Source organism: Dermochelys coriacea, chromosome 3, assembly GCF_009764565.3.
Source record: "Dermochelys coriacea isolate rDerCor1 chromosome 3, rDerCor1.pri.v4, whole genome shotgun sequence".
Classification (NCBI taxonomy): Eukaryota; Metazoa; Chordata; order Testudines; family Dermochelyidae; genus Dermochelys; species Dermochelys coriacea.
In genome coordinates, this window is record NC_050070.1 from 84,918,003 (window position 1) to 84,930,632 (window position 12,630).

At 43.9% G+C, this 12,630-nt stretch overlaps 1 protein-coding gene across 4 annotated transcripts in view; it reads left to right on the forward strand.

Annotated features, from left to right (window-relative positions):
• The window catches only part of FIG4 (FIG4 phosphoinositide 5-phosphatase), a 179,683-nt gene that overhangs the window by 35,871 nt on the left and 131,182 nt on the right, over positions 1-12,630 (forward strand). For all 4 annotated transcript variants that reach the window (XM_038394854.2, XM_043510795.1, XM_043510794.1 and 1 more), the window contains one exon: positions 12,407-12,563. In XM_038394854.2, coding sequence (XP_038250782.1) covers positions 12,407-12,563 — 157 coding nt within the window. The remainder of the gene's footprint in view (positions 1-12,406; positions 12,564-12,630) is intronic.

Sequence of the window (12,630 nt, forward strand, 5' to 3'; positions counted from 1 at the left end):
TTACCTTTCTCCTCCTTGTAATAACTCTATTTCCTCATGTTAAGTATCCTCACACCTTCATGTCAACTGTCCAAAATGGGCCATCTTGATTATCACTTCAAAAGTTTTTTTTCTCCTTCTGATAATAGCTCCTCTTTATTAATTAGTCTCTTACAGTTGGTATGGGTACTTCCACCTTTTCATGTTCTCTGTATGTATGAATATCTTCTTACTATATGTTCCATTATATGCATCTGATGAAGTGGGCTGTAGCCCACGAAAGCTTATGCTCAAATAAATTTGTTAGTCTCTAAGGTGCCACAAGTCCCCCTGTTCCTTTATGTACTAACTGTCATGTTCCCTGTCAATCTTCTTTTCTCCAGACAGAATTCTGATAATGATCTCAGTAAATACCTTGTTGATGCCCCAAAATTCAGTAATTCATTGGACCATTTATATTATCCAAGTGTGATGTGACAGTCCGTTCAGTTGGACAGTGACCTTGTTTACTCAGAATTCTGCAACATGCCTTGGTTATTCATATAAATACAAATTTTTCATCATAGGAAAGTTGGAATTGCCATAGCTAGTCAGACTAGTGGTTCATTTAGTCTGGTATATTGTTTCCAGATGCTTTTGAAGAATAACACACACACATTCTTCCAATCCATGCACAGATGTTAGTTATCTCATCCGTTAAAGCATAAGGTTTATATTTCTTATTTTTATAGTCCTTATTTCTCACTTCAGGCCATTGATTTTGTCTCTTTTTAAATTGTAAGTTTTCTGAAAATGGTAACTGTAAAAATTTAGTTCATGCATAAAAATGCAACTTGTTTGGCAGATTGTATAACAGAGAATTTTTTTAAAAAATCAAAGGGTAACTTCTGATTTACATACTGGTGAGAAGGTTTTTTTTGAAAACTAGTGAATGTGTGCTCTGAAAACATTTAGGCATTCAAGTCTCTGAAACAGGTTTACCGAACAGCAGGAAGGTTGAGTGTTCTGGAGGAAATCTAAGTAATTTCTCTCAGATTTCTGAAGATACTATAATAGTATACCTTAAAAAATAAAGCTGTTTGATAAAGCATAATGGACATTTAAGATGTATATTTGATGTGATATTTTTGTTGAGCAAAAACTGAATGAAAGCCGTATCCTAGCCTCTCTCACCAATCTACATAAGTGACACCTTTCCATGACCTTTTTGCTCTTAGTGGAACCACATAGGAGTTCTTCACCTGGCTTCTGGAAAGTGGCATAGAGTACCTTTCCAAATTCCAGCTTCTGGGAAAGAGAATTTATTGGCTTTACCTAATCTTCTATAACCCCCTCTTGCGGTTGGGACTGGGACAGGCAATATCGGGAAGCTGGGAAGGAGAGAGGCTCTACTTACTACTGCTTATGGCTTATTCCAGGAGAATAGGCCAAGTTCTAGTTTACTATTTAAAAAAAAAATTGCAGAAACCCTTTATCTCAGTGTAACCTATCATTTAAATCAGCTTCTGTACCAGATGACTGGAGGATAACTAATGTGATGCCAATTCTTAAAAAAGGCTCCAGAGGTGATCCTGGCAATTACAGGCCGGTAAGCCCAACTTCGGTCCCAGGCAAACTGTAATTATAGTAAAGGTCAGAATTGTCAGACACACATTTGAACACGATTTGTTGGGGAAGAGTAAAGGGAAATCATGCCTCACCAATCAAATAGAATTCTTTGGGGGGGGGGGGGGGTCAACACACATGTGGACAAAAGTGATCCCGTGGATATAATGCACTTGGACTTTCTGAAAGCCTTTGACAAGGTCCCTCACCAAAGGCTCTTAAGCCAAGTAAGCAGTCATGGGATAAGAAGGAAGGCCCTCTAATGGATCAGTAACTGGTTAAAGGTAGGAAACAGAGGGTAGGAATAAATGGTCAGTTTTCAGAATGGAAAGAGTGAAATAGCGATGTCCCCGGGACCAGGACAACATTGTTCTATACTGGGACCAGGACAACATTGTTCAACGTATTCGTAAATGATCTGGAAAAAGGGATAAGCGATGAAGCGGCAAAGTGCTGATGATACAACATTACTCAAGATAGTTAGTTAGTTTCAAGGCAAACTGAGAAGAGTTTCAAAGGGATCTCTCAAAACTGGCTGACTGGCCAACAAAATGGCAGATGAAATTCAGTGTTGATAAATGCAAACTAAGGTACATTGGAAAATATAATCCCAACCATACCTACAAAATGATGGGGTCTGAATTAACTGTTACTACTCAAGAAAGAGAATTTGGAGTCATGGTGGATAGTTCTCTGAAAACATCCACTCAATGTGCAGCAGAAGTCAAAAAAGCTAAGATGATGATAGGAACCATTAGGAAAGAGAGATTAGACAGTAAATATCATAATGCCGCTATATAAATCCATGGTACTCCAACTTGAATACTGTGTGCAGTTCTGGTCACCTCATCTCAAAAAAGATATATTTTAAAAGTGGAAAAGGTACAGAGAAGGGCAACAAAAATGATTAAGGGTAGGAACAGCTTCCGTATGAGGAGAGATTAAAAAGATTAGGACTTTTCATCTTGGAAAAGAAACGACTAAAGAGAAAGATTATAGAGATCTATAAAATCATGAATTATGTGTAGAAAGAGAATACGGAAATGTTATTTACCCCTTCATATAACAAGAACCAGGGATCACCCAATGAAATAAATAGGCATTGGGTTTAAAACAAACAAAAGGAATTACTTCTTCACAGAACACATTATCAACCTGTGGAACTCCTTGCCAGTGACTGTTGTGAAGTCCAAAGCTGAAACTGGGTTCAAAAAAGAATTAGATCAATTCATGGATGGTAGGTCAATTAATGGCTATTAGCCAAGATGGTCAGGGATGCAACCTCCCTCCTCTGGGTGTCCCTAATCTGACTGCCTGTTGCTGGGACTGGATGATGGGATTGATTACTTACCGTGTTCTTTTCATTCCCTTTGAAACAAATGTCATTGGCCACCGTCAGAAGACAGGATACTGGTCTGAGCCAGTATGGCCATTCTTATGTAGGGACCTGACTAGAAGGCCAGAAATTGGATCTCTGATCAAAAACTAGGTAGGTGACAATAATACAAAAACTAGAGTTTGCTGAATCCCTCACTCCAGTACTTAGAGAATACCAGAAGAACTTCAGCTGCCATTTAGCAATCAGAATCCAGTAGCCTAGTGTAGATGCCTCATAAGACGTTTCTTACGGTGTTAAGTCGGGGTCCTTTTCCTATGGAGGTCAGAGCAGTTTTTTCAAAGGTGGATGGAATATGGAAGAAGTGGGGGGAAATGTGGAGGCGAGGATGGTTGTAGTTGGGCCTTCTGCCCCTTTATTATTGCTGATGCAGCTTCTTTTCTGGGCTGTCTTTTTGCTGCTGCCCAACGGCAGCGGTGAGGGGAGAGCCCTAGGGGGTTCCATCTCAGAAATCAGTCAGCAGGGATCAGGGTTTATTCCTGATACCAAGAAGTAGGGTCCGGGCCTTCCAGATCCCATTCGTTCTCAAGCGATTCATAGATATTAAGGTCAGAAGGGACCATTCTGATCATCTAGTCTGACCTCCTACACAACGCAGGCCACAGAATCTCACCCACCCACTCCTATGAAAAACCTCACCCATGTCTGAGCTATTGAAGTCCTCAAATCGTGGTTTAAAGACTTCAAGGAGCAGAGAAGCCTCCCACAAGTGACCCATGCCCCATGCTACAGAGGAAGGCGAAAAACCTCCAGAGCCTCTCCAAACTGCCCTGGAGGAAAATTCCTTCCCGACCCCAAATATGGCGATCAGCTAAACCCTGAGCATATGGGCAAGATTCACCAGCCAGATACTACAGAAAATTCTTTCCTGGGTAACTCAGATCCCATCCATCTAATATCCCATCTCAGGGGATTAGGCCTATTTACCCTGAATATTTAAAGATCAATTACTTACCAAAATCCCATTATCCCATCATACCATCTCCTCCATAAACTTATCGAGTAGAATCTTAAAGCCAGATAGATCTTTTGCCCCCACTGCTTCCCTTGGAAGGCTATTCCAAAACCTCACTCCTCTGATGGTTAGAAACCTTTGTCTAATTTCAAGTCTAAACTTCCTGGTGGCTAGTTTATACCCATTTGTTCTTGTGTCCACATTGGTGCTGAGCTTAAATAATTCCTCTCCCTCTCCGGTATTTATCCCTCTGATATATTTATAGAGAGCAATCGTATCTCCCCTCAACCTTCTTTTAGTTAGGCTAAACAAGCAAAGCTCCTTAAGTCTCCTTTCATAAGACAAGTTTTCCATTTCTCGGATCATCCTAGTAGCCCTTCTCTGTACCTGCTCCAGTTTGAATTCATCCTTTTTAAACGTGGTAGACCAGAACTGCACACAGTATTCTAGGTGAGGTCTCACCAGTGCCTTGTATAGTGGTACTAAAACCTCCTTATCCCTACTGGAAATGCCTCTCCTGATGCATCCCAAAACCGCATTAGCTTTTTTCACAGCCATATCCCATTGGCAGCTCATAGTCATCCTATGATCAACCAATACTCCAAGGTCCTTCTCCTCTTCCGTTACTTCTAATTGATGCGTCCCCAACTTATAACTAAAATTCTTGTTGTTAATCCCTAAATGCATAACCTTACACTTCTCACTATTAAATTTCATCCTATTACTATTACTCCAGTTTACAAGGTCATCGAGATCCTCCTGTATAATATGCCGATCCTTCTCTGAATTGGCAATACCTCCCAGCTTTGTATCATCTGCAAACTTTATTAGCACACTCCCACTTTTTGTGCCAAAGTCAGTAATAATAAGATTGGTCCCAAAACCGATCCCTGAGGAACTCCAGTGGTAATCTCCCTCCAGCCTGACAGTTCGCCTTTCAGTAGGACCCGTTGCCATCTCCCCTTTAACCAATTCCTTATCCACCTTTTGATGTTCATATTGATCCCCATCTTCTCCAATTTAACTAATAATTCCCCATGTGGCACGGTATCAAACGCCTTACTGAAATCTAGGTAAATTAGATCCACTGCGTTTCCTTGATCTAAAAAATCTGTTACTTTTTAAAAAAAGGAGATCAGGTTGGTTTGGCACGATCTAACTTTTGTAAAACTGTGTTGTATTTTTTCCCATTTACCATTGACCTCAATGTCCTTAACTAATTTCTCCTTCAAATTTTTTTCCAGGACCTTGCATACTACAGATGTCAAACTAACTGGTCTGTAGTTACCCGGATCACTTTTTTTTCCTTTCTTAAAAATAGGAACTATATTAGCAATTCTCCAATCATTCGGTACAACTCCTGAGTTTACAGATTCATTAAAAATTCTTGCTAATGGGCTTGCAATTTCAGGTGCCATTCCTTTAATATTCTTGGATGAAGATTATCTGGGCCCCCCGATTTAGTCCCATTAAGCTGTTTCAGCTTCTACCTCAGATATGGTAATATCTACCTCCATATCCTCATTCCCATTTGTCATGCTACCATTATCCCTAAGATCCTCTTTAGCCTTATTAAAGACTGAGGCAAAGTATTTGTTTAGATATTGGGCCATGCCTAGATTATCTTTAACCTCCACTCCATCCTCATTGTTAAGCGGCCCCACTTCTTCCTTCTTAGTTTTCTTCTTATTTATATGGCTATAGAACCTTTTACTATTGGTTTTAATTCCCTTTGCAAGGTCCAACTCTACTCGACTTTTAGCCTCTCTCACTTTATCCCTACATGTTCTGACCTCAATAAGGTAGCTTTCCTTGCTGATCCCTCCCATCTTCCACTCCCTGTATGCTTTCTGCTTCTTCTTAATCACCTCTCTAAGATACTTGCTCATCCAGCTTGGTCTACAACTCCTTCCTATGAATTTTTTCCCCTTTCTTGGGATACAGGCTTCCGATAGCTTCTGCAGCTTTGATTTAAAGTAATCCCAGACCTCCTCTACCTTTAGATCCATAAATTCTTCAGTCCAATCCACTTCTCTAACTAATTTCCTTAATTTTTGAAAGTCAGCCCTTTTGAAATCAAAAACCCTAGTTGCAGATTTATTTTTGTTAATCTTTCCATTCAGTTTGTACAAAGTGCAAGCTGGTCTCCATATTGGAAGAGAAGATTGAAGGTCTGGAGCAACAGGTAACGACCCTGCGTTGTATACGAGAGACTGAGGATTTTCTGGACCAAACTCAGGATAGCCTTCTAGGGGCACAAAGCTCTAAAGATATAGAGCAGGTTGCACAGAGGAGCCAAGAGGCCAGTGAAGAAGCTTGGCAACATGTGACCTCCAGAAGAGGTAAGCGGAATGTCCGGGTTCCAGTAACACAGACACAGGTAACTAACCGCTTTCATGTTCTCTCCACAGGTACCATTGCGGAGAGTGGACCAGATGATATGTCTGGGGGGAGAAAGCAGAAGGAGACCCCGCTGGTTGGGAGGCATGAGATGCGATGTCCTGAGGTTGGGGGTTCCACGACCACCACTCCCAAGAGGAGAAGGCGGGTGGTGGTGGTCGGGGACTCTCTCCTCCGGGGGACTGAGTCATCTATCTGCCGCCCTGACCGGGAAAACCGAGAAGTCTGCTGCTTGCCAGGGGCTAAGATTCGTGATGTGACGGAGAGACTGCCGAGACTCATCAAGCCCTCGGATCGCTACCCCTTCCTGCTTCTCCACGTGGGCACCAATGATACTGCCAAGAATGACCTTGAGCGGATCACTGCGGACTACGTGGCTCTGGGAAGAAGGATAAAGGAGTTGGAGGCGCAAGTGGTGTTCTCGTCCATCCTCCCCGTGGAAGGAAAAGGCCTGGGTAGGGACCGTCGAATCGTGGAGGTCAACGAATGGCTACGCAGGTGGTGTCGGAGAGAAGGCTTTGGATTCTTTGACCATGGGATGGTGTTCCATGAAGGAGGAGTGCTGGGCAGAGACGGGCTCCATCTTACGAAGAGAGGGAAGAACATCTTTGCCAGCAGGCTGGCTAACCTAGTGAGGAGGGCTTTAAACTAGGTTCACCGGGGGAAGGAGACCAAAGCCCTGAGGTAAGTGGGAAAGCGGGATACCGGGAGGAAGCACAGGCAGGAATGTCTGAGAGGGGAGGGCTCCTGCCTCATACTGGGAATGAGGGGCGATCAACAGGTTATCTCAAGTGCTTATATACAAATGCACAAAGCCTTGGAAACAAGCAGGAGAACTGGAGGTCCTGGTGATGTCAAGGAATTATGACGTGATTGGAATAACAGAGACTTGGTGGGATAACTCACATGACTGGAGTACAGTCATGGATGGTTATAAACTGTTCAGGAAGGACAGGCAGGGCAGAAAAAGTGGGGGAGTAGCACTGTATGTAAGGGAGCAGTATGACTGCTCAGAGCTCCGGTACGAAACTGTGGAAAAACCTGAGTGTCTCTGGATTAAGTTTAGAAGTGTGTGCAACAAGAGTGATGTCATGGTGGGAGTCTGCTATAGACCACCGGACCAGGGGGATGAGGTGGATGAGGCTTTCTTCCGGCAACTCACGGAAGCTACTAGATCGCATGCCCTGATTCTCATGGGTGACTTTAATTTTCCTGATATCTGCTGGGAGAGCAATACAGCGGTGCATAGACAATCCAGGAAGTTTTTGGAAAGCGTAGGGGACAATTTCCTGGTGCAAGTGCTAGGGGAGCCAACTAGGGGGAGCGCTTTTCTTGACCTGCTGCTCACAAACCGGGTAGAATTAGTGGGGGAAGCAAAAGTGGATGGGAATCTGGGAGGCAGTGACCATGAGTTGGTTGAGTTCAGGATCCTGACGCAGGGAAGAAAGGTAAGCAGCAGGATACGGACCCTGGACTTCAGGAAAGCAGACTTTGACTCCCTCAGGGAACAGATGGCCAGGATCCCCTGGGGGACTAACATGAAAGGGAAGGGAGTCCAGGAGTGCTGGCTGTATTTCAAGGAATCCCTGTTGAGGTTACAGGGACAAACCATCCCGATGAGTCGAAAGAATAGTAAATATGGCAGGCGACCAGCTTGGCTTAATGGTGAAATCCTAGCGGATCTTAAACATAAAAAAGAAGCTTACAAGAAGTGGAAGGTTGGACATATGACCAGGGAAGAGTATAAAAATATTGCTCGGGCATGTAGGAAAGATATCAGGAGGGCCAAATCGCACCTGGAGCTGCAGCTAGCAAGAGATGTCAAGAGTAACAAGAAGGGTTTCTTCAGGTATGTTGGCAACAAGAAGAAAGCCAAGGAAAGTGTGGGCCCCTTACTGAATGAGGGAGGCAAGCTAGTGACAGAGGATGTGGAAAAAGCTAATGTACTCAATGCTTTTTTTGCTTCTGTTTTCACTAACAAGGTCAGCTCCCAGACTGCTGTGCTGGGCAACACAAAATGGGGAAGAGATGGCCAGCCCTCTGTAGAGATAGAGGTGGTTAGGGACTATTTAGAAAAGCTGGACGTGCACAAGTCCATGGGGCCGGACGAATTGCATCCGAGAGTGCTGAAGGAATTGGCGGCTGTGATTGCAGAGCCCTTGGCCATTATCTTTGAAAACTCGTGGCGAACGGGGGAAGTCCCGGATGACTGGAAAAAGGCTAATGTAGTGCCCATCTTTAAAAAAGGGAAGAAGGAGGATCCTGGGAACTACAGGCCGGTCAGCCTCACCTCAGTCCCTGGAAAAATCATGGAGCAGGTCCTCAAAGAATCAATCCTGAAGCACTTAGAGGAGAGGAAAGTGATCAGGAACAGTCAGCATGGATTCACCAAGGGAAGGTCATGCCTGACTAATCTAATTGCCTTTTATGATGAGATTACTGGTTCTGTGGATGAAGGGAAAGCAGTGGATGTATTGTTTCTTGACTTTAGCAAAGCTTTTGACACGGTCTCCCACAGCATTCTTGTCAGCAAGTTAAGGAAGTATGGGCTGGATGAATGCACTATAAGGTGGGTAGAAAGCTGGCTAGATTGTCGGGCTCAACGGGTAGTGATCAATGGCTCCATGTCTAGTTGGCAGCCGGTGTCAAGTGGAGTGCCCCAGGGGTCGGTCCTGGGGCCCGTTTTGTTCAATATCTTCATAAATGATCTGGAGGATGGTGTGGATTGCACTCTCAGCAAATTTGCGGATGATACTAAACTGGGAGGAGTGGTAGATACGCTGGAGGGGAGGGATAGGATACAGAAGGACCTAGACAAATTGGAGGATTGGGCCAAAAGAAATCTAATGAGGTTCAATAAGGATAAGTGCAGGGTCCTGCACTTAGGATGGAAGAATCCAATGCACCGCTACAGACTAGGGACCGAATGGCTCGGCAGCAGTTCTGCGGAAAAGGACCTAGGGGTGACAGTGGACGAGAAGCTGGATATGAGTCAGCAGTGTGCCCTTGTTGCCAAGAAGGCCAATGGCATTTTGGGATGTATAAGTAGGGGCATAGCGAGCAGATCGAGGGACGTGATCGTTCCCCTCTATTCGACACTGGTGAGGCCTCATCTGGAGTACTGTGTCCAGTTTTGGGCCCCACACTACAGGAAGGATGTGGATAAATTGGAAAGAGTACAACGAAGGGCAACGAAAATGATTAGGGGTCTAGAGCACATGACTTATGAGGAGAGGCTGAGGGAGCTGGGATTGTTTAGTCTGCAGAAGAGAAGAATGAGGGGGGATTTGATAGCTGCTTTCAACTACCTGAAAGGGGGTTTCAAAGAGGATGGCTCTAGACTGTTCTCAATGGTAGCAGATGACAGAACGAGGAGTAATGGTCTCAAGTTGCAATGGGGGAGGTTTAGATTGGATATTAGGAAAAACTTTTTCACTAAGAGGGTGGTGAAACACTGGAATGCGTTACCTAGGGAGGTGGTAGAATCTCCTTCCTTAGAGGTTTTTAAGGTCAGGCTTGACAAAGCCCTGGCTGGGATGATTTAACTGGGACTTGGTCCTGCTTTGAGCAGGGGGTTGGACTAGATGACCTTCTGGGGTCCCTTCCAACCCTGATATTCTATGATTCTATGATTCTATGAACTGAATTAGCTCATGATCACTTGAGCCAAGATTATCCCCTACAACCATTTCTTCTATGAGGTCCTCGCTACTCACCAAAATTAAATCTAAAATGGCATCCCCTCTAGTCGGTTCAGCAACTACTTGATGAAGGAATCCATCAGCTATCGCATCTAGGAAAATCTGAGCCCTATTATGATTACTAGCACTGGTCCTCCAGTCTATATCTGGGAAGTTAAAGTCTCCCATGATCACGCAGTTTCCATTAGAATTTACTTTATTAAAAACATTAAAAAGGGCTCTATCCATATCCAAATTAGATCTCAGAGGTCTATAGCACACCCCAAGCACTATTGTAGGAGAGGCTCTACTAGTTATCTTCCCCAATGTAATTTTTGCCCAGACGGACTCTGTCTTATCCATTGCATCGCTTCTTATTTCTTTACATTCTACCTCATCATTGATATACAATGCTACTCCACCACCTTTACCTTTATTTCTGTCTTTCCTAAACAGCACATACCCTTCAATACCTGTAGTCCAGTCATGACTACTATTCCACCATGTTTCTGTTATCCCTATAATACCTGGTTTCACTTCCTGCACCAGTAGCTCTAGTTCCTCCATTTTGTTACCTAGGCTCCTCGCATTGGTGTACAAACATCTTCATTTTTGCTGTTTGGCCTCACTCATATTTTGTACCCTATTAGGCACAGTTATTCTACAGCCAGTATAACCTATTAGACTAGTAGCCACACTGCCCTCGCTCCTTATATACATTCTCCTACCATGGCTGTATCCTTTCTTACTTCATCTTCTTCCCTCTCAATGCTAAAATCTGGTGTGGAGATTACCTGGACATCTCCCAACCATCTCCCCCAAATTCCTAGTTTAAAGCTCTCTTTATCAGTTGTGCCAGCCTCCATCCTAGGAGTCTATTTCCTTCCCTACTCAGATGAAGTCCATCCCGAGAGAACTGTCCTCTGTCCATGAATGCCTCCCAGTGGCCATACATCCCAAAGCCCTCCTTATAGCACCACTGCCTAAGCCATCTGTTGACAGTCATAATCTTGTCACACCTTTGTTGCCCTTCTCTAGGACAGGCAGGATCCCACTAAAGATCACCTGAGCCTCAATTTCCTTAAGCGTCTTCCCCAGCCTAGCATAGTCTCCCTTAATACTTTCCAGCGAGAATCTAGCCGTATCATTTGTTCCCACATGAAGGATAATTAGGGGATTCTTTCCTGCTCCCTTTAGGATCCTTTTCAGCCTCAGGTCTACATCCCGTATCTTAGCACCCGGAAGACAGCACACCCTTCTATTCTCTGGATCTGCTTTGGTTACAGGCCTGTCTATTCTTCTCAATAAAGAGTCCCCTATCGCTGCCTTTTCCTGGTGACAGTGCTATTCTCCAGTCTCTCCCCTGTTCCCTCTGGCTGCAAGTTCTTTCCATTCCTATTTTCCCTTATAATCCTCTTCAACCCATCCTGTATCCCCCTGGGGCTCATATTTGGTGTAGTCTGCCTTGATTCTTCCCCTTTTCCTATAGGACTAGCCTCTCTTCTCTTCTTCCTTGCCCTTCCACCTTCAGCAACTACCTGCTGAGCCCCTTCTTCATTTTCCAACTCTGCAAACCTGTTCCTAAGCTCTATTTCTCCTTCACTAGCCCGTCTTTTCCTCTGCCTGGTTCTTTTAGTCACATGCTTCCACTGACCACTTTCCTCACCCAGTCTCCCCTCAAAATTCCCCAGCCCTGCTTCCATCTGTGAGTCTGAGCTTTTCCCTTCAGATACCTCATGTCTTTGCTCCATCATCTGCTCAAACCCCTTCCTAAACTCAACCAGACTTTCCACCTGCATCTCCAAACCTCGGCTTTCCTCCATCAGCTCTATCAGACGGCATTTCATGCAGAAAAAACTCTTACCAGGTCCCCCCTCCAGGATCATGTACATACCACAGCTTCCACATCCAGTCATCCTCATTGTGTCTTCCACTACAGGAATCACTCCCACAGCTGCCTCCGTATCAGTCATCGCCTTCCCACCTAAGTCCTGTTAATCTGGGAAACACAAGCCACACCAAAAAGACCACCCCCCCCCAGCAAAAACAAACCCCAAAGAAGCACCACAATACAAATGCCCCTTTCAAACTCCCACTGAAACTCCCCTGTTTACAGCTCTGTTTGCTAGCTCCTGTGCTGCTGCAGCTGTCTGTGATTCTTTTGGGGCTGAAGCTGATTTGGATGCTCACTTTTTTAATGGAGTGAGAGTCGGATAAAAATGAGACCTGCTGTGCTTAAAAAAAGAGCTTTCAAATGTTTATAAAAATTATAAAAAATTAATATTGTGCAAAGTACTGAAATAGTAGCTGATATTGTCCTAAACATTTTATCTGAGTAAGTCAACTCATGACAAATGGGTTCTTATTTCTTGTTTCTTCAATTTTGAACAGGTTTTGTTAGATTTTTAGAAGGCTACTACATTGTGTTAATAACAAAAAGGAGAAAGATGGCAGATATTGGAGGGCATGCAATATACAAAGTAGAAGATACAAATATGATCTACATTCCAAATGACTCTGTACGAGTCACTCATCCTGATGAAGCAAGGTAAATGGTGCTGGTAGACTGTGCTTTTACGTTGCTTTTTTAAGCGCTGAGGAAATATTGCAAACTA